This window comes from Anopheles marshallii, chromosome 3 (assembly GCF_943734725.1).
Source record: "Anopheles marshallii chromosome 3, idAnoMarsDA_429_01, whole genome shotgun sequence".
NCBI lineage: Eukaryota > Metazoa > Arthropoda > Insecta > Diptera > Culicidae > Anopheles > Anopheles marshallii.
In genome coordinates this window covers 52,389,954-52,412,888 of record NC_071327.1, presented here as the reverse complement: position 1 = coordinate 52,412,888, position 22,935 = coordinate 52,389,954, and the positions used below count along the sequence as shown (strand labels likewise).

Sequence of the window (22,935 nt, the reverse complement as noted above, 5' to 3'; positions counted from 1 at the left end):
ATCGCAGCTATTAATTATGCTATTGGATGTGTGTGTTTGATTCTATCGTTATCGCGAGAATGAGCAAAAAGGACCTAAAGAAAAACATAATATTGCCACATCTAACTAATTAGATGAAATTGTGCGCACCCTTTTGCTTCGGTAACATTCCGTTGTAGCAATTTGCTACAGCTACATATTCTCTCCACCTATACACACCTCTATCTACCTTTGATCAGGAACTAGAAGCATACTGGATGGTGGAGGCACAACGCGAAAACAAAATATAAAAGCTCGATCGTGGAACTAGTGCGTGCGTGTTGGCGAAAGAAGAACACAGGAAACGGTACGTATGTATGTTTCTGATGCCGCGTATGTGCACATTACGCGCGTCCTTATGATTCTTAACCTAAGCGACTCTCTCACGCCACTGCCCTCTTTAATCTTGCACCTCTCGGTACGGCACCTCCGAGGTGATGGTAAAGTTCTGGAAATAGTGATTCAAAAACTCGAACGTTGGTCGCTTGTCCGGTATCGCATCCCAACACTTCAACATCAAGCTGTAGATATCGTCCGGCAGATGGTGCGCCGTCGGTTTTGGCATCCGGTAGCCGCGCTCGATCTGCTCGATCACCTCGCGACTGTGCATGCCCGGGTACGGCACCTGACCGTAGGTGAACAGCTCCATCAGCAGTATACCGTACGACCAAACATCCGATTTGATCGAGAACTTGCCGTACACGATCGCTTCCGGTGCGGTCCATTTAACCGGGAACCGGGAACCCTGCTTCGGGCAGTACTCATCGTCCGCTATCACGCGTGCCAGCCCGAAATCACAGATCTTTGCCACGTTGTTCTCACCGATCAGCACATTCCGTGCGGCAAGATCCCGATGGATCAGTTGCTTCAGCTCGAGATACTCCATGCCGGACGCTACCTGGGCGGCAATATAGATCAGATCCTCAAACTGCAGGAACTGTCCATCACCGGTGCGCAAGAAATCGAGCAAGCTGCCCTTGGACATGTACTCCTGCACGATGTAGATCGGTTCCTCTTTGGAGCAAACGGCGTACAGCGCTACTAGCCGGCTGTGGCGGAACTTTTTCATAATGGCCGCTTCCTGCAGGAAGGCTTGCGTGGACATGGTACCTTCGCGTAGCGTCTTTACCGCCACCTCGATGTTGTTTCGCCATTTACCGTAGTACACTTCGCCGAAATTGCCGTGACCGAGCTTGCGGATGAGCTGGATCTCGTTGCGATTGATTTCCCACTTATCGCGCAGTTCCGGCCCTAGGTCCCACACCTGTGGCTGTGGTTTTGGACAAGGACTAGACAGTACGTGACACAGTCCGAGAGCATTCTCTGCAAAATTTGACAAAAAATTGAGAGATTATCATAGCGGCATTAATGGGAAAAATATATCGTAGTCACTCACTTGAATATGCCATAACCAGTGCCGGTAGCGATGGGAACGTTTGATTCGTTGCAATATAGTAGCCTCCATTGTCCAGTGGTTTGATCTTGTAGTGTTTCACGTGATAGCCTCGACTTTCCTCCCAATCTTTGACCGAGAGTGAGAACCCATTCGGATTGTGTTCGGACGGTCGCACCAGGAAGGTACCGCGGGGATTCTCATTCGCTAGCAGCAATTTGTCCGCCTCTTTCCGTGACACATTCTCAAAGAACCAGCTGTAGACAAAGGGGATGATTTTGCATTAGTACAACATTTGGAACAGACCACTTCCAGAGGGGATAGATACATACTCTTCACTGTTGACGCTGCGATCTTCGGCGACAAAATTCCATGGAATGAGACCCTCCTGACGGGTCTTTAGATGTACTACGCGCCACCAGTCTGATTCCGTATCGTCCAGGACCTCCATGCGGTCCCCTTTAACGAAACTGACGTCCGTTTCCTCGCGGGCATTGTAGTTGTACAGCGCGACCACTATCCTTCTCGTGTTATGACCGGGCAGAACTAGGGAGAAATTAAAAATTAAACGTTTATTAATACAAGCAGGAAGCCATCGAGAATTTGATAATTATATTTCATAAACACATTCATCGCTAAAATGCTACTTTTTAACCTTTCTACGCATAATGTACTCATATGCTGCTGCTGCTCTGACTGATAGCCTCATAATAGCAAAACAATATTGCATCCCTAACCATTGCCAGCATCTCATATTAGTTGACCTCCGAGGTGATGTATATGGTATCAAGAACATAAGTGCGCGATAAGAAAAAGACCCGTGCTCGAACTGATCCGAAACCATTAGCTACCCACGATTTGGTCCGTAAGTACAGCTGATGTAATCAACATCATCCAACCACAATAGACTGTGTGCTGCTTCATGGCATTATAGACAGGTTCATCTAGTCCACAATAGATAAGACCGTTCGACTTGATGTATAAAAGGCACACGCATTGGACTAAGAAGAAAGCACAACGACGAAGAGTAGACGTTAATGCTTTGGAAATTCCACTTCAAAACAGTGAAACAAAAGATCGTCTTACATTGAGCATGTATAGAGCTGTAACAGTCGCACGCAGGTTTGCATCCTATTGATACAATCAAATGAAGTTTAATACAGAGCATAGTTAGAGATTAAGTATTTTGATTAAATTAGATGACATCTTTATTTGCACAGCAACCTCAAGAGGTCTAGGGCCGCCATTTCTGGCATTCTTTGACTTGATTTACCCGTAGTTGGATAGTCAGTCCTGCGTACGGGGGTTTGGTCCGCATGGGATTTTGGACCGGTCCTGTCGTGTCTAGTCGACATCTATTTGAAGTTGAGCTACCCATTTTGTGACATAAATTGTATTATGTTCGATTTGATACATTTCTTGTTTGAGATTGGACAGGATTTATCCTTTTTTCCAATTCCAATTCTGACTCCAAATTCTTAATTTCAGTGTTCTTGTCCGAAACCATATGTAGAAACTACTCACGTGGTGTAGTCCGTGGCCGAATGATGTCTACGCCACCTTTCGGGTGTTTTATAAGCTGTCCCCGGTTCGGGTCGGGTGTGTACCGGGAATCGATCGAACCACCATTATTGTGCTTCGGTCCGGAGAGGTTTGAGTTGAAGCTGCTATCACCCTTCTTGTAGCCGCCGGGATAGGTAAGCGCTAGTTCCTGATCCTGTCGCTTGCTGCAACATTTATTGCCCATCGTTGAGCGCAACAGGAACGGGGCGGGAAAGTCGAAACGATTCTAGCAATTCGCCCGCGCTGCTGTAAATATGTGTTGCTATTCTCCTGAACGGGGAGAATAAATCTTCACCGCACGTGCACCCTTTTGCTATGTATTCACGGAATAAAAAGCTATTTGCTGCTCCCCTTGCTCTATCAGCTATCGGTGCTGGTTGGTGGTGTTGCTGCTGAAGTTGTGACTGCTACTACTGCTTGATTTCACGTCCGGCTATCGGATCGAGCCCACGGATAGCCCGGTATCGGTGCAAATGCTGCCGAACTCAGTGCCGGACAGGATGAAGATGGTGGCGATGTTAGCGAACTAACCGAAAACGATGATGACAGCAACCGTGAACGTGTGGTGCTCGTTGAAGGAATCCTCATTTGGGGAGATAATCAGCCTGCACGTGCGTATCTGTGTTGGAGGCTCAGTTGAAAGTGGATTTTTTCCTTTTTTTTTTCGTGACTCCTCTCTTCGAGCTAATGAATGGATTATAATTGCTTCAAGTCTGGCGAACACTTTGCTAACCAGGTATGCACGATGAGACGAGACTAGTTCTCGTAAGGTCTCGCAAAACTATTAACCGCTTCACATGGTACTACAACAGTGTATCCTTTTTGGTGTATGTCCGCTCTCTCCTAAATCGTGTCCAAGCTCCAGCTATATCAGTGTCAGGCGAGCTGCTGCAGGCAGTGGTAGTAGTAATCGTGGTTGGTAACTTTTTTCATTAGCCAACCCTGCTACAAGCGCTAAACTTTGAGCGAATAACAACATTCGCTATCTTCCGTAGTGCGGTGTGTGTGTCTGTGTATGGTATACGTTCTTTGCTTGGTGGTGGGAATGTGTTTTGCTACACTTTGGTGCTGTGTCGGCTGAACACGGAACGGAATGTCCTTCTCGTCATGCAGAGGAGTCTATCTTCGGTTCTGGGTTCGGTCGAGCAATGTGCTTTCTCTCCTGATTCGATGCGATGATGATGCCACCACCACGATTCCCCTTACACGCGAACAGCAGAATTCCTTTGGGAAACTTTGTGCTACAACTATGCAAATCGGCCAACGACAAATTGCAATGATTCTTTGGACGTCGTTGCTGTCACTGTTGCTCGTTTCGCTTCCGCGACCAGTGCAATCATAGTGTTTGGGAAAGTTTTTTCGGTGCGGTTTGCTCGAGAACGTTGGGTGTAGTATTGGAGTCCTTGGGATGGACAGTCGTTTTTTTACCGCTGATGATGAAAAGATCTGTGCGGAAGAGAAGAAAGTAAGAAAAATCATCATTTTAATACAACTTGCACTGGCTTTTAGATGAGAAAGGAAAGAATATTTAATATATCGTTTTGCAGGAACTTCGTTGACAAACGATATAATTAATGAATTTACAAGATTCCAATGTTTACATCCTTTTCTGTACGACCCAACACACACAATATCATTGAAAAAAAACGCGCCGAAGCCAAAGTTCAACAGCGGCAACACTAATGCAAACCATAGCAGAAATAAAATTTGTAATGCCGTCTGCTGCCAAAACGCCCCCTTAAAAATGAAGTCACGTCTGGACGATGCCGGGGAAGCATCGGCAGTAGTAGCAGCAGCAGCACCGCATACACAAGCATGGATATTTGCGATCGTAAGACGGTGACCCTGGGTGGTGTGTAACGAGTAACAACTGCGGTGTAACAAAAGCATGGTGACGCGAGCGAAGATATCACACCACGAAATAATGCGTGGTAATTCTTGCACCAATGTGTGGCTATTACTTCGCTGAAAATACAGTGTACCGCAACACCACCATGGAAAGAACGACCGCAAAAGACGACGGGAGCAACATTTTGTGTGGCATGTACTGAAGGAATCACATCAACCGGGGTACAAAACCCGATAAACCAGAACATTTTCGGGGTTAGAGCGTATTTAAACAAAAGACAACTGACGCTTTTAGTCTAAAACCACCAGCAAAAGCATTTAAAAACACGCTGCTTTTACATGGTCAATGGTTTGCTTTACTTTTCTTGGTTCTAATCAATGAATATTACGTTGTTGTACATTTGGGATTTTAAAGGTATTTAAAGGTTTTTATTTTCCCATACATCTTGTGGATATTCTATCACCAATTGACATGTAGAGATTACCAGTTACCAATAATCAAGATCTTTTAAGATCAAGATCAAGAATTCGTTTCACTTTACATCTCGATCTATTCTAGTATTCTCATTTCATACACTTGTAAAGCGTTCTAAACACGACAAATGTGTCGATCGAGAAAAAGCGATCTACGTAATCAATTTCATTTTTAGAAATAACTGGAAAGTGAGTTGGAATCAACATCTACCTCAACACATTCCAGTTTAAGTTGAAAACATTCTAGAAATGATTCTAAATCTATCTCTTTCTTTCGAAAATCTTGCAAATTAACTGAGAACTGATTAACTGAGAATTGAATCGCAATCAAACTCACTAACTCAGGACTGTTTCAAAAGCTCGTCTTGAAGATTTTATTTTACTTATTCAATATGAGCAACAGGAGTTTGGAAAGTTTTGTTACATGCTATATTACCTAAAAAAATTCACGCGACGGGATTTATTTATTTTAAATTCAATTTCCATGCTCCCAGCAACATAGTTATACTGCTCACATTGTATCTCTTCGACACGGTTCAACAACACATATCCTCCAGTGTTTCACCAACTGAGGACCGTGAATGGAAAGAAAACCAGGACATTAAAACGGCCACATAGCGCCACCCTTGAAGCAAACATGTGTGTGTGTGTGTGTTTACCTCCAATACGTGCATGCCATATGGTTTTTAATGGGCTCTCTCGGGTGAAGGGATTCCCCATTTGCAGTGGCATGCACACAACGCACATCTTACACAAAACGAATTTTGTGTCATTCGATTCTCCGGTTGTTCCACCATGAACAGGGAACCCGAGCCCTCGAATGTCGGGTGATGCATCTATCCGCCAGATGTGCGCGTGCATACGGGCGTTTAAAATCTTTTCCCAACCGGCACACGAGACACACAGAGCACGAGGTGCCATTGCACTCCTCTTCGGCAGTTTTGAAGCCAACGGAGAGGGCGCAATACTAATGTGCAGCAAAGTTAACAACTGCTACTGCAGGGAAACACACGTATGCATTTTTAATTATTGATAAATCGTACAAATGTTGCACGCTACACGTTTCACACCACGATGAAAACCGTAAATTCCTCTTGGTTTCGAGGACCACACAGGAGCCACACGTGGGCCCGGAGAAATTGTGATATAAATTTTTGAATTTCAAATTTCAAAATGAAGTTTGTGTTTACAAAATAATGGACGGGAGAAGATAATTGCCAGCAGCAGTTTTCTACCTTTTACGTGGGTCTAAGCAGAGGAAAACGTGAATTTGATTTACCCCGGCCTAATCATAACCTTTAGCCATTTTGAATTGCGCGTGTACCAGCAGTGGAGTCCTTGAACAAGATCTTAATGATCATGGGGGGTGCCTGATGGGCTGGTGTATGCTCCAATTACAGAGAGCTACTTGGGGTATTGACAAAGCGGCAGAGACCCCTTCCTACTTCCCGGAAGAAAATGGCAAACGACCAATCCAATTCTCCTCTAACACGTGTCTCGCCTCCCCACACCGCCAATGGCGGTATGGTGGTTAGTGGAATGGAAAAAAAATCGTGATACCAAAAGCAGCTCCAGTTAGATCTACGAAATGACACGCTCCATTACTCGGCATAATTGAATGAGAGAAAATTTTGAAGTGCTGCAGTATGATTCCTTCTGACAATCTTCAAGTTGTCTTCGGGCGAACAGTTGAGACGAGTGGACAGAGAAGTTGGCACCATTGGAGGGCCGACCATTTCCCCAAGTTGTGCATAGAACATGTACACACACACAGACATTTACATATATATTTTACATTCGACCAGTAAAAGTTAATTATTAAATTACACTTTCGCGCCAGCGGTACAACGTTTCTAACTGGCTCGCTCCTTGCTTCTTGCGCGAACTAATAATGTTGTTGCTTACGGTGTTTTGTGTTGTAGTAGCGCTGCAGCAACGCGGCAAAAGAGCACTTAAATTGCAGCTCCAGATTGCCTTTTGGCAATCATAAAAAAAAAAATATATATATGTATAACTACACATAGTACACACCGAAGCAGCTGAATGCTTGTTAATTTTGGCTGAATCGTTACATTTTGCTTCGCATCCACGCAGCAAATCAAAATGGAAGAATATGGCTAATGGACGAATGGTGAATAAATGAGATAAATTACTTAACATGGCTGGCGATACTAATAGACCTCATTATGTTCTATTAAGGTCCGGTGGAGAGTGATGCAATAAGTGAAGTGAGTGAAAAAAGGAAATAATCGAGGGAAGAGAGAGAGAGAGAGAGAGAGAGAGAGAGAGACAGAGAGAGAGAGAGAGAGAGAGAGAGAGAGAGAGAGAGAGAGAGAGAGAGAGAGGGAAATGGCTTTTGTACGATCAAGCTTTTTTTTGATCAGACGAGAATGCATCATTATCAGATAGAAAAGCTGTCAGACACCGTAGTGAGATATTGTGATGCGTTCTTGAACTTTTTATTGGATCATTACCGTTAGGAGGTGTTTTATTGTTAATCATCTCTCACTTTCGTTGAATTATGCATAATTGGAATTAGTCATGCGGATTTGATAAATAAGTGGCATTTTCTCGAAGACAAAACTGTGGATTTATAATTCAACTTCAGGTCTTATTTTACATATTAAACAATATGAATTGCTTCTTCTGCAATACACAAAGCAAGTTCAGCATGAACCTCAAACATGATGTTCCAATTTGTAGTGTAGCTATTAAAATTTCCAACTTTTCAAGAAAGATGACAAAATCCGTGTCGAAAGATGTTGTAAATATAAAAAAAAATCTGATGAATTCTGCCGAATACACTGCCCAATGAATAAACCAGCAATACCAAGGGAAAAGCTTAATGAGCTTTTCCAACAGCCATAAAATACACATCAATCATGTCCGTGGAAATGGACTTGAAAATGCACTATCATCAGGAAAATTCGCAATCGCTCAAGCGATATTTCGATGCGAAATAGAATGTTTTCCCTTTCAATGGTCCCAACCGGGATAAGAAATTTTACTAGTCAGACTCGGATATCCTTTTATGTTTATGCAATGAAATAAAAACAATAATAGCGCCTTACCCAAAGCCTGTCGATCTTCCGCATGCTTCAAACACTGATGAAGAACACAGCGCACCGGATATCAGCGAACTGTGTAAACGGAAACGGTTCAAGCGCTCCGGAGAGTGTAAAACCGCCCAACACACACACACACCGAGGTGTCTGGGTGGGTATTTGTTATTACCGATATGTTTGGGAGGGTATAAATGTACGACTGTCTAAATATTCTTGGCAACGGCAATAAACACACAGTTCTGTGCAAACTTTCCATCCTTATGGCAACAGGTTCAACGACAAGACGGCTGGCTGGGCCCAGAGAGAAATTGACACACAATCCCAATACCACTATACCCTGAAGGGCACACACCGTCCTCCACAATGCGCGACACAATTATGACACCAACGGCGCATTCAACAGACAGCAATCTTCCAATTAGAGAAAAAAAAGAACGAAAAGTGTGAGGAATGACAAGGTGATTATAAATATTTTTCCTCATTAAGTTCCGCAACCTGTAGGGCTATAAACAAACAATCATATACACACACACACACCCATAAACCCTCCTAAAGGATAATATCCTTCCCCGGGGTCGTTTGTTTTCCGGAAGTAGAACCAAAAGCACCCACCCACCCACACACACACACCCATACAGAAACACAGCTTGAAACTTCTGCCATTCGCCACTAATTATCGGTGTGTCAATATAAAATTCCGTGGTAAGCAATCGCGCACGGACCGGAGCGGGGGAGGGGAAGAAGGTCGACAACCGCGGATCTTGACAAACACTGACGCAACAGATGGCGGAAATTGCACACCGGACGTAATCATCTTTCCTCCCCCTCCACACCTCCCCCCGTCGTCCTCTTCTTATCAACCTTGCTTGGCCTGTGCTAGACATACACCAACAAGCGTCAGTATTTACAAGGATATTGAACAGGACAACAGATAACCACGATAACGGGGCCGTGTCGGTCGATTCACCGGCAACAACGATGGAAGGTTTTGGAGTTCAGTGTGTGCGTTTTGTAAAATCGGATGAATGATTGAATATTTTAAGCGGATTAGCGGATGAAGATGAAGAAGAACGATCAAGAAACAGATTATCCTGGTGTCCTTCCTTGCCCGGGGAGTTTTGTGATAACATGTTGCCCCCGAGCGTTGTTCAGCTTTTTTTTTGCCCCCGGAAGTGGATTACGTTTCCTGTTATGTTGTTTTTGGCGAACCGGATTTATATACTTGAAAGCGCACAAGGAATTTCATCGACTAGGAACAGCCATCGTTAGGGATGCTAAAGGTAAGTCACGAAGCTTTTCGTTAGTAGTGGATTTATGGCACATTTTGATACAACAATTCTTCTTGTGTTGCTTCTAAATTTATCGATCCACAAAGTCATCATACTGTACGTCAATGATGGCTTACAAGATTTATTTTCCTCACCAAATTGGATAAAACAGATCAGCTTAGTCAGATAAGTCAAAACTTTAAGACAGACAGATCTATTAATACAAGCGTTATATCTCATTAAATTCGAAATGAGATTTATACAACAAGTACGGTTGTAGCGTAAATCAGGAAGTTTTGATAGCTAAAGATCTCAAGTGGAGACATTGAAGCCTTGAGAAACTTAATTTCAAACTTGTAACCGGAACTCGTTCTGTAAGAAGATACCATTATTATGTTTTTGTTTTTCTCGCCAGTATCATACACCGTCCTCTACGGTTCCCTCGGTTTATCAGTATCGATCGTAGGCCCCTCTCTCTCTTATGGAATGCCATTAAAAGTATCGCTCATCTAAATGAGACATCCGAGATGGAAGGTAATTGCTGCCAGAGAGCAACACCAGAAATCTGGCGAACGACGCAAATTTATGACAGACGCAGGAGAAAAATGATCATCTGCCAAGAATCCCGCAACCATCATCAAGGTGTGTACGTATGTATGTCTGGAATACTGATTCTTGTGTGTTTTTTTTTCCTCTTTTTGGATGGTTCGTTTGATACTCATTGCCATTTTTAATGGTCCTTTCGCCAGACGTGATGGTAATTTGTCAAACGTATCCCTCTGTTTTGCCCACCATCATCCTACCTTCCTCCATATCTTACGCGTTTGGTGAATGTATCGATATCGTTCAGACACCGGTAGTAGTTGTATACGGGGGGGGGATAGGGAAGTCAGCGTCGCCAGCGTGATTGTTAGTCGCCCTAACGCGACATTCTACCTCCCAAAAAAAAAAGCTCACAAATAAATAAACATATTCCCACCGTTCGTTATCGATCGATCGGCATGGAGAGGACACCTACTTCGTTTGAAGGTGCTTCGTAACGGCTTTGGGGTATAGTCACCCCCCGCCCGTACGCCTACCCCAACCCAGTAGCGCGTGCATAGACAACGGCGACAGCAAACGCGGTGACAAATGGTAATATTTCATTTCCCAATTTCCCCATCCATCTATTCATCTAGCCCCCTCCAATCGTGTCCGTGGACCATTTTTTGCTGTACATGGACTACCTATACTTCTAATCGTCGTTTTTCCGGCACGGAACTAACCGATCATTAGCGCAGAACCTAACCATTGTAAGGGGAAGCGTGTCTGATTGCATTACACAACGGTCAATGGAACGTTAGAACGCTGTGTTTGCTACCAAAACACGGCACTAAATGCAACGAAAATGTTAAATCCATCACACGCAAGATGTAACCTGACGCGATAGAGCCAACTCCAACGCTCGCAGTAGTGTTGCATGTGAGGTAATAAAGTAGGTTACATGCCGGTTGGCAGATAGAAAATAGAGATATAAAAATATAGACACAAAAAAGACCACTTGATTACACCTGACAGTAGTACATCAGTTGGGTCCAATTGGAGGCACAGTTCCCTGCAGCAGTACGCCAAGTGGACACCACAGAAGTGGAATTTTTCCAGCTTTTGTAATGTCATGTTCGCACTTTCACATCCTGCGGCCAACAGCTTAATAAAGGGCGGGGGTCGAAACCTTCAACTCGCGCACGAGTTATCCATGTCTGGTTTGATGACAATGGGAGGGCGATACATCAGAAGCATAAAAGTTCAAGGTTGCAGTTAGCCACCGGGACCGCGTAGTAAGTAGTGTCGCGATCAGGCGCGTTACATTGACACAATTTAGCGAGCAGCAAAGGAAGAAGGGGGAGTAAAAGTTCCATGAGCATGAGAGTAATGTCCTGAACGGTGTCGGCTATGTTAACTATTTGCTATTAATTGCCATTTTATCACTTTAATTGACTTCATTTTAAATAGTTTCTGTATCAGCTTTCCGATTAAATGTAGGCTTATTAAACCAACGAAAGAATTGCTTTAATGAACTTGATTTATTTTCTGCTCTGAAACAACATGATCCAAAGATAAAGCGATATGTTGGATCGAAACAAGACAGAAAAATAGGTATGATAATTGCAATGGCCATTACTGTTGGCTTAATAATTCGACAAACAATTGCCTAAGTACACTTCAAGCACACCACATGGCGAGCCACTTCACACAATCACAATCTAAACACCTCTCTGCTCGGGTCAATCATAATCGACTCTCGGTGCTTTTATGTGCTTTGCTTTAAACTTACCGCACCTTGCTGGGTACAGCAACACCAGTGCAGTAGTAATCGCGCAGCAGCTGGTCCGTACCCGTCCTTTGGGCGCCCAAAGGACCGTGCGCACCAACGATAAAAACCGGCGTTGCAGACAATTCATCCATCCCGGGGAGGATCATATGGTGGGTCTGTACGTCCGCCCGCCGTTAAGATTGCGTCCGCGGGTGTATGTTTGAACACTGACACGCAACAAAACAAAGGTGAGAGTCTCGTACGCATGGCAACGATGGTACCACCGCCTTGTGTTGGCGCAATCACCTCCTGAATCAACGCAGTCAAAAATGGCTGCACCTGTCTGTGCGTGGCTAGATCAATTTAAACAGGCGCATAGCACTAACGGGGCCGCCCAGGAAGGAAAAGCATGATATGAGTCGGTACCGCAGGGAAAGTAAGAGGCCTTGCCGGGTGTGTATGTGAGTGCGAGGGTCGAAAGGAAGATAGGTTTCTTATCTTATGAGATGTCTGCTTTTTCTTTCGATTCTTTCCTCTTCGAGAGCGCACTTCAGATGCATGAAATCGTGTTTTTACTTTGTTTTATTTTCAGGTTCTGTGTGCTTGCTCGGTCAAACAGGCGTAGCAGTAGCAGGAATGATTGTGGATTAAGAATAACGATGCAAGCACACGGGGATCGGTGGCTGTGTAGGCACGTCGGCCCACAAGGCTGGCTAGTTGCAAGACCAATTTCATTAATGCAAATACACACGCAGATGATAGGAAGCCCCTACAGGCCGGTGCCCCCAGCTGATAGGATGTGTTTGTGTGTGTGTGCTTCTGTGCTATTTCGGGTGCGTCTTCCAAAAGGCAGAAGCCACACAATCCGACCGACCGAAGACGATCCGCAGAGGCGAGAAGCTGCATTGAGAAGTCGAGTGGGAATTTATAGCTCATACACCCCCCAGGGAGGGTCTGACTGGTTTCATGGAGATGGAGATAGGACTCAAACTACATATCCAGAGGGCATTAGACTTTAAAAGAGGGAAACCCGTTGCACCTGTATGCATTCTGGATATTATAATTAAAAAAAGAATTAACAATTTTTCTTTATTTTGCAGAATTTTAATTAAATTTAAATAAGCATTAATTAAAAACATTCCTTCTTTAATTGATTTTAATAAATGGTTTCGTTAAACAATTAGAATTATTATATTTTTCAAAACTAATTGTGTGTGGTGGGACTAACTAAAAATCTTATACTACGAGTTGATGTTAATTAGTGGATCTATAATATCAAGTAATTGAACCTTAGTTTCATCGTTTGTTGTACGCCTCCCAGAGATATTCAACAACATCCTCGAAAGGTCAATTGATCGTCGCTCTAATTTTTCTCCAAATTAATCCTCCGTTTGAAACCGAGAGCAAAGGAAACCAAAAGGCAAAAAATGCCAATAATCAACGGACCAGCCCACCGTGTGCACATTTTAATCTCGCTTTCCTAATGCATTTTCATTCCTTCTCAAACACCAAAATTGGAACACGGCACGGCTGACGTTAATCACCTTAATGAACGACAATATCGCACCGACATTTTCGATGGCATCAAGCAAACGGCAATAGGAGAAATCTATTACCAACGGGGGGAGGGAAAAAATCTCAACCTCCCATAGAAAGACAAACGTACGAAGACGATGCTTTCTTAATCCAATTTCGTAAAGAAACCACGCGAACACGAACACGATCATTGCGGTCGAACATCAGAGGATTTTTGATTTCCATTTGTTTCTAGCAGTTCTAGCTGATGTCTAGCAAACATACCGTGCCGTTGCGTCTTAAACCAGGGCCCTGCTCACGAGTCATCGAAAGCGAGAAGAATTCGAAACACAAAACAAAGCCATTTCGGGATTGAAGGAATCGCGCCTGAAATCACCAACGCTTGGCGAAGAAAAAAATAGAAAGATTGCAGCCTGGATTATCGCATGCCTCGACTCCACCACCACAGGGTGATTTCTTGGAGATTACTATAGAGACGAAGCGTCAATGGAAGGAATACAGCTGTTAAGATAACTTTGGACAACATTCACATTCAGAATGCTTTGCATCGAATTTTCCATTGCCCACCCATGATATTTGGAACAATCCAGAATTGACATCCACTAAAACATCCAGAACCCATCGGCAAACCACAACATAAATACTCTCAACTTGAACACAACTGTTAACAAGCTTAGGTTATTTTATGTTTCTAAAGAGACGATCAAGGCTTTGTTTTCTATTCGGTTGAGTGGAGGAGCAAACACCTCGTCAATAATCATACCATATGTGTATGTGGGGGACCCAACGTTAAGCGGCCCGACCAGCCGACCGACCGGGCATACTAGCACACTTTGTTGTGTTTGGCTAATTTTCGGTTGAGACATTTAACCCTCCGCTTGTCGCACGCAGATGGTCCCCGTGGACTTACGCGCCATAATGCTCCGCCGCGTACTATCTTGTCGGCGGATTAACCATACCGCACATGCACAGTCCGCCGTCCTCCAATATGCTCTCTATATCAATACCATTAAGGGGCCATGTCGTGTGCACCGAATGGTATTGCAGCAAAAGCTCACATTTCCACATGACCCGCATCAGACACACACGATGGAAACCGATTGATAGGGTACTTTCCCTTCGGGGATATAAGATAGCGAGCACAAATAAAAACACGCACGTTCCGCGCGAATCCACCAAAACTCTTCTGCACTGCTGGTCGTTGCGTTCCTCTCTCATCCGAACACGCCAATGTTTTAACAGTTGGCCAATGGTTTCGTGTCTAGTGAAACAGCAACAAAAAGTGTCTATCCTGCTGCACAGTCGGCGCACAGAATCGATAAAAGTCTTGCATTAGCTCACTCGAAAGAGGCACGTGGTAGGTTGGCTCTTCCTGGGCCCCGCCTCCGATCGGTGTGTGCGTTTGTTACGAATATTTCCGAAACATAAAACCCGTCTGTCACTGATTATACGCGATGGTAAATTCATTCGCCACCCACGCAAACCAATGAAGGTCCCGAGCAGATCGGGAAATGTTATGTTGTATTGTGCGTGGTGTGTGCCTATTTGGGTTGATAATGACTAACGCAGGCGGGACATCTAAAATTTTTGGAAAATTTAGAACAACAACAACAAGCATCACGTCACGCTTTCTTTGGAAGCGACAGTGAGTCTGCTTTTGTTGGAGCTATGTCTATTCTGATTGATTTATTCCTCTATTCTTCAAATGCGATAAGAATGTTTGTTGGCTGAATTGGTCGTTTATTAAATTGGAATAAATACTCGAAACATAATTAGTATAAACAACGTTTAAATATTTTTTAGAAGTGTGATACAACCATTATACAATCCACAATACGTTAATGTATTAATTAACTCACAATAGACAACTGCTAACTGGTCCCACCAAGCATCTAACCGTCACCTTGTTTCGACAAACATATCCTTTTCGATGTATGCCAACTTATTGATCAAGTCTAAAAGAATATAGTTTATATTGCTACGCCGTTTGTTTACTTCACCTAACGAGCATCTATTGGCATAGATCCGTTAAGAACGAACATTTTTTCAGATCGATACATTTATTAGACAACAAAAAGCAACTCAACAAAGCGAAGCATTCGTACTTCAAAAAAACCTTCCAAAAATTTTGAAACATTACAAATTATGCTTTAGCGTCCTTTGCTTAGCATCAATTAGATATTGTTTTTAGCTTTCGTGAGCAAAAAAGCATATCCACATCAAAAAGGCTTCTACTAAAATGATCATGTTTCTAGATAAGTTTTATCCGCCGTTAAACAACCACTAATCGAATACATACTTTCTACCGAAACTGTTTCTCAAGCTGCGCTGAGGCAAGTTTTACGATCAAAACGATTAAATCTTCATCCACAGGCAAAAGAGAGGAGGGAGATTCTAACCATGCGTTTGGAATGGACCCCGTGCGGTGCCCCAGCTGCAGCAACTAGCCATTGCCAGATAGGTTTCCGAACCACATTCCAACCGCAACATTTGGCAGCTGACCGTACCGCAACGACCAGCTGCACGTGTGCTGTAACAAGCACATGGAGAGTTCGGACCACTCGATGATAACAGTTATTTGCATTTCGGCCAGAGCCGCGTCTCGACAACTACAGTTAGGCGCAGGGACCTGCAGATGTCTACATGGGTTACGAAGCTAGAATTAACAGAAGGAAAAAAAACAAGAAAATAAATACATTCCGACCAGAGTTTGGGTGGTCAAAACTATTGGTCTACAAGCGTGCTACTCAGATATTGGTGTCGATTCTCCAAAGCTAGCGAAGATCCATGTTAAAACAAAAAAAACTTCATCTCACGACCAGTTCTCTCCTGTAGGCGATCAATACAACCGATAAGAACACACTTTCGAAGTCGAAATACTGTCGATGATAGCTCAAACCATGCGCCCCATCGATTTGTTTGGACTTGAGATAATCTGCTTCGTGACCGTCAGCTTCTTTCCCCAAATGGAGGATTCATCCTCCTGGGAGATCCGATCGACAACCACTACCAACTGGGATGGAGTATATTCCACCATGGGGATCTTCAGTACATCACTGAAGATATCGACTCGAGATCTAGTGGTGAAACAGAGAGTTCCTGAAATTTACCTCAAACATCCATCTACTGACCTACATCTCCAAGCGGAGGGCGTGATCGCTAACTCGTGTCGAAAGCGCAACATACATCAGCATATACATATGCATGCGCTCATGAAAGGGCAGTCCGAGATATCAATCAGAGATATATGCTTCAAAACACCGAGCAACCGAACACCCCCCCAGTAGTTCCCCGGGTGTCTCAGTGATGCGCAAGCACGCAAAAATTCATTCCCGCGAAAGCACGACGAACGCACACACAGCTGAGCGTGAACGCTTGGTCAGCGTTTCCGTTCGAGTGCGTTTTGGTTTTCAATTATAGTGCGGATCTGCAAACATTCCCTCTCTCTCGCATCGAACAGAAGAGCGTTTAGAAGCATTAGGGTGCACTTTCGTGTAGGATCGCATGATGTGCGGCATCATTTTTTTCCACATCGTTGCGGACCACTTCCTTTGGCGAATCTCCCGAATGGGGGTTCTCCGTGGTTGGTGTGGTCATTGTTTACTGGTTTACCTACTTCGACACACATATATACACTTCTCCTTTCGCCGGGGTATCTTCTGTTCGTGCCGGATGAGATTGCGCGGCTCATCATCATCGCACAAGTATAGTTCGAAAAGCGGACGAAGAGAACCTGAGCAAAGGCGCGTGAGACGAGGAGACCGGTTTCCGGTTGAGGGAAGCGCCGTAACTTAACCTACTAACCAACGGCCTTTTGCAAGGTCTACAACATCTTGTCCGCCCGGTTGGAAGAGAAATGTGAACATGATAAGCGATGGGTTAAGAAAGCGAACAACCTTGACGTTTCCCCATTAGTGATCATATGATATCTCGTTTTCGGTAGCTTCCTCGCTCCAAAAGAACGTAAGAGCCTGGGCATTGGAAGATAAATCATTCCCCCTCTCTATTGGGAAAAATATTGAGTGCCTCTACTACATACGTGGGCATCTAAAGGTCCGAAATTGAATAAACAAACATATATTCGATCCGAAATGTAAGGGGGAAAAAGATAGGAATTTTTCGCTTGGTACTATCTATTCTGCCTACTAAAAGAAAACAACACCTCCAATATCCTATCGATTGCCTGACCCTTTACGGTGAAGATCGACCAATATCACGATGCCTCGCTTAGGCTGCTACGGCGTAAAAGTAGCTCAAATAGCAGAACATAGCTGCTGACCGGTTTCAACCGAACACACCGGGGGGATCAGGTTTTTGCGGCACCGTTCCACACAACTGTGCAATTGCTCCGTTACATTACTCCCGTTCCCGACAGCCCCCGTTCGGGGAACACACATTTTCGAAACAGGGTAACCTCTATTTGGTACAACAATTTAAATATTACCTCACGAGACACACGCCGATGCTTCGCATGCTTGAGAGAGGCGCGCGCGCGCACAGACCGAAACGTTCGTTAGACCGGAGGACACATTGATGTCGATGGCGATCATGACCCCGTTTTTTTATGGGAAGAGTACCTTCCACTACGCTGGATCCGTTTCCGATGCGTTTCTTATGGTAATGGGATATTCGACATCGGATCGGGCATCAATAAAAGAATGATAAGGGGTATAAAGATATGAGATTCTAGAAAAGCTATTGCCTCAAGTGTCGAACATGCTTCGATGTGCGTCTTTCCCTAAATTAGACATGCTTTGGGGCAAACCCGGTGGCATGAAGGAAGCGGCGTCGGTCTTCACACGAATGGACCGGACCAAAATCCCATCCGGGATCAATCCTCCGTACGCAGGACTTGACTATCCAGCTACGAGTAAAAAAGTAAAAGAAAGCCATAAATGGGGCAGATCATACTCTAAGTTAGAAAGCTTAAACTTTCAGCCTGTATCTGCCAAATAATCCAGGAACCGGGCTTTATCATTCTGTACAGATGTTTAAAGGACATAGCATTTTGACATAAAGAATGACACAAGGGATCATTTTTGGAAACTACAATTTGAGAAAAATTGATTAAAGTTTAGTAATTGAATTTTAATTTCAATTCATTTGAAATAATATATAAGTCTGATTATTAAAATAATCCTTTTTTAGATGTTTTTGTTAAAAAAAAATTGTTTACATTTATCACTCACGGGAAACATGACCTAACTTGGCTCAGACAAGCTAGCAAAATGTTTTGTTTTGACATTTGTCGAGGTTGGGTTTTGGGTAATTGAGTACTTTCATTGGGAAACCAATCTAATCCTTCTTTCCTAGGCTTAGCTTGGCTTGCTATTTGCACGGAGAGCTGTAAGCGGATAAGCCTGGAAACGTCAAAACGCATACAAAAAAACTGGCTTAGAGTATGATTGGACTAGAGCTCGTGAGGTAGTTGTGCCGTTGAAGAAGAAGAAGAAAACGTTAGTCAAGCTTGGAGAATCTAAAGTTCATTTACATTTTGAATAGTTCCAAAAGCTCTTCGTCAATTATTTTAATTTATTGCTGTTAAACTGTGGCCAGTAGATCCCTCTAACTGTTAGTAAAAAATATTTACCAATCTCTCTTTTAATTCCGTAATAGATCTCGCGACGTAATCCAAACATTGAGCTTACCTGAAACAGAGATAAACAGGAAACAATTAGTACAAACTACGCAACATAAACTAATTAGGAAATGCCTAATCAACTGTTCTCTCTTTTATCCTCCAAATAGTGGCAATTAGATTGCGACATTCAAGTCTTCCGATGAGTTCATTGTGTGCAATTAACGCTTTACCGATGAAATAAATTATTGATACTAAGCAGCACACTAGCAAATTTCATTCTTCCGTCAGTGCTGCTATTTCCTGACATACTATCACGAATTTTATGATCGTTCGTAACGATCTCCTAGCAGCGACAAACATAATTTAATGTTTAACCAAGCCACACCCGAAACTCGCACCTTTGATGACGATCCGGCACCGCCCTCCTGCTCGGGTGTCTAGTGTGACAAACGCTTGACAAAAGTTGCCGAACATAAAGCAAGAAGTATAGCACACATCACCATACTCGCACAAACACACTTCCATCCAAACCCTCCTTAATGAATGTCATTATGCAATTTGAATTCAAAATCTACCATCGGGAAAGTGTTCCATCGCGTCCCGTGTGACGATAATCATGTTGTTGTTGATGATGGCAATGGGCGAAGGCCCCCCCAAGTGTACCACGGGTCGGATGCGGGCCATTTCAATGGGAGAAAATTTATGCCGTTAAACAACATGTGTAGGTGTGTGCGTACGGCGTTTTGTTAATGTGTAGGTGTCCGTGTACGTGACCTCTGGTGGAACCCTTTTTGGAGGAACACACAGGCCGCAAACGACATGCATCATTTTGTGCCGACCGAAAAGGTGTCAACGTTCAACGCACGCTCACCGCACTACAGTTTATGCGCGCCACATCAATGGGGCTCGGGACCGCTAGAAAGATGCATCATGAAACATCATATCGTACTGCAGTTCCGCAGTGCCTGTGCTACACCAAAACACATGCTGAACCGCACACGTAACAAAGCGAAGAAAAAGTGATAAATGCAACTGAATTGCAGGTTTAAAATCGTGATTTTTTCAGCTGTCCCATTTCCGGTTCCGAGTTCGAGATGTAAACGCCATAAATACGAGTTCCCGTCAAGCACCTGTAATGTTTGTCTGCTGTTCATCTGTGGCGTCTGCTAATAGCCAGCAGAGGGGCTTTTTTTGTTGTGTTATGCCGGAAATATGAATAAATGTGTGCGTGCAATAACCCAACGTTCAAGTGTAAATTATACTGAAAAAGAATAATGATTTTGTTTCACATTTTCCATTTTTCGCAATTCTACCGGTGCTTTCCAACAGAGTTGTCAAACACACATAACCAAGGTTCTTATTTTGAATAAAATCATGGAATGCTAAACAAATAGTCACAAATGGCAAAATGGAAACAAACATGTAGAAAGTTGTATAATAACTTTTTAAACACTCTTAAGTCTTTTAAGTTTTGCACACCTATTGAAAATTTTGTATGAAAAATTGTGTATATTTGTAAATGAAAAGCAAAAACGATCGTAATTCGACAGGTTATCGATGAATTTCCAAGAGTGGATATAATACTTTACGATAGTAAGCTTATATCTTGAGATGTTATCTACCAAATAAATTGAAGCGCTAACTGATTTCCAAGTTGTATCTTGCTAAATAATGATTCGTTCAGTTCTGCACAATTCTTTTTTTTTTTTTAATTTTTAAAACCCGTTTCTGAACAATTTCTTGAAGATTTTTTCATGAAAAGATACAAATGCAACATTCAGTTTAATATTTAATTCACTCTATTAATTTATTTATGTTAACAAAATTTATAACAAACTAGCCTTAAATTATCAATTTCGTAATAAAGTAAAATAGATAAATAAATAACAATTACACAAATCCTCTTAGATTGTATTCATTACAGCACGTTTGACACCACAGCCTTATGCATGAAATGATTTTTTTTATTACCAACCGATACATAAGCTCCATTTCGAGCCTAGAAAAAAGGTGAAATGGCCACAGGGTTCCAATAAAACGTATGCTTTGTATCGCAGCGGGCCATATGGTGGGCTGTAAAATGATTAGCAACAGATGATTGAAGGTTGAAAGTTGATTGCATATGCTCAAATTGTACAAAATTGAGTGATATACCTTTTTGGAACAAAGCCTCACATCGGTTGATCGGTAAGACAATAACAAAACACAACCAAAAAGAGTACCAAAGACCCGAGGAATTCGTTCAGTGTTATGCTGCCTGTCAAACATAGCGCACCCATTGACCCAGTGGTTAAGTGGAAAGGTCTTGGTAAGATGTTTCCGTAAAGCGCTTTAAAGTTTCTTCACCTTGTCAAGACACTTCTTCCCCGTTCTACACTGATTGTTTGGGGAAGTGCAACTTAAGGGGAGTCATATTTCTTTGCATACGCAAACCATTCGGGATGTCTAGCAATAGTGAACCGCACACCTACATTCCTACCCCAAAACGCGTTCCATTCGACATTTCTTCTACTGTTGAACCACAAACAGATATCATTGACACAGTGGAGAGTCGGAAAGGGGTATCTCTAATTTACTTAAAAAGCAAAAGGGTCTGTGTGTTGTGCCCTACTTTCAACCATGCTCTTGTACAAGTAATTGGCTCAATACACAAGGAAAAAGTATGTGTTGATACTTTGTGCCTTTCCGATGTGCCCCAAACTCTTCACTTTGTCAGTGAGCAACTTTTGACACGAAGCTCTTATCAGTGCTAACAACGTTTTGCATTCACTGACTAGCCTCTCCCTTCCTATGCTGCAAAGGAGGCCACGTCTATGCGGCGAAGAAGACCTGCACGGCACCATGCAGGTAAACCCACACACACACACAGGCATGTGTGATTCCTTTTGGGGGCAGTGAAAAGACTGCTGCTAATAACATAGACCAGCCCATTCAACACCTATCTGCCTTCAATTCAATAGTGCACAACGAACGATCCATAATATGTCATCATCATCATTTAGAGCGTTGCATCAAGCGAAGGTAGATGAAATTCTGTATCGCTCGGGTACGCTCCGGAGAGCACAAAGACTTCCTTTATCAAAAACTGTAGCGCTAAGCAGCTTTATAAGCGGCAAAGCGCTTTTGTGAGGAAGTTGTTAAAGTAATCGCCTATTAGCTTTCCTTGTCAACTGACGATGCGCTAAAAATTGCAACTCGTTTTTACAGTGGATATTGTACAGGATTCTTCTTTGTAAGTTATAGACAGATAAAGGAATATTACTGCTTTGCCGAAGCTAGTTCGGTACTATGGGGAGTTGCTTTTGTAATCATTCGTTCTATAGTCTGAGAACATGAGCATAAAAGTTACGATCTGTCACACTACGTAAAGACGTGATTTCCAAAAGTCTTCAAGTATCCAAGTTATTCGTCATACTTTTTGAACGATGGTGTGCTACACGCTTGTATTACCTTTGTAAAATGAGGCTCTGTACTCTGACGGCGTGCTGTGACGAGGCGTCAAAAGGTTGATGAAATTTTAATTAAATTCCCATTGTTATCGGTAATGACACCTGCGGCTGCTGACAAGACGGAAAGTTTCGGAAAAGCAACAAAGACACATCATAAACTTGACGACGCTTCGGTAGTTCAAGTGAAAACGATAAGATTTAACCCATCCCGAAGATCATGTTCTTAGTCGGATTGCCAAAGCGCCACCACTAGGTTCATGGCTGTCACGCTATGTACGCTCCGTCCGGGAGGTTAAAACACGTCCACGTTGCTCTTAGAATGTGCGCTTCAGCAGACGATCGCTGACATGCAGAAATAGGGTCGCCAAAAATTGGATTAAAATTATACAAATCTCGCTATTCACCCCGTAGTATGTACCAGACAGTTATATGCCGGTACGAAGCCAA

General features: G+C 43.2%; 1 protein-coding gene across 1 annotated transcript; it reads right to left on the bottom strand.

Moving 5' to 3' along the window:
- Positions 1-418: 418 nt before the first annotated feature.
- LOC128716154 (tyrosine-protein kinase Src64B) lies at positions 419-3,158 on the bottom strand. Its single transcript, XM_053811074.1, has 4 exons — positions 2,936-3,158; positions 1,744-1,957; positions 1,415-1,668; positions 419-1,341 (listed from the first exon to the last, which is right to left on the bottom strand). The coding sequence occupies exons 1-4, from the start codon at positions 3,156-3,158 to the stop codon at positions 419-421; spliced, it is 1,614 nt and encodes a 537-aa protein (XP_053667049.1).
- Between the last annotated feature and the right edge of the window lie 19,777 nt (positions 3,159-22,935).

What these genes read in the sequence shown, in the direction of transcription:
- LOC128716154 (XM_053811074.1), bottom strand. Translation starts at nt 3,158, where the DNA reads ATGGGCAATAAATGTTGCAGCAAGCGACAGGATCAGGAACTAGCGCTT. An exon ending in CGCAGCGTCAACAGTGAAGA is followed by an intron (nt 1,669 to 1,743) that starts GTATGTATCTAT and finishes CTTTGTCTACAG; the next exon opens with CTGGTTCTTTGAGAATGTGT. An exon ending in ACTGGTTATGGCATATTCAA is followed by an intron (nt 1,342 to 1,414) that starts GTGAGTGACTAC and finishes CAAATTTTGCAG; the next exon opens with AGAATGCTCTCGGACTGTGT.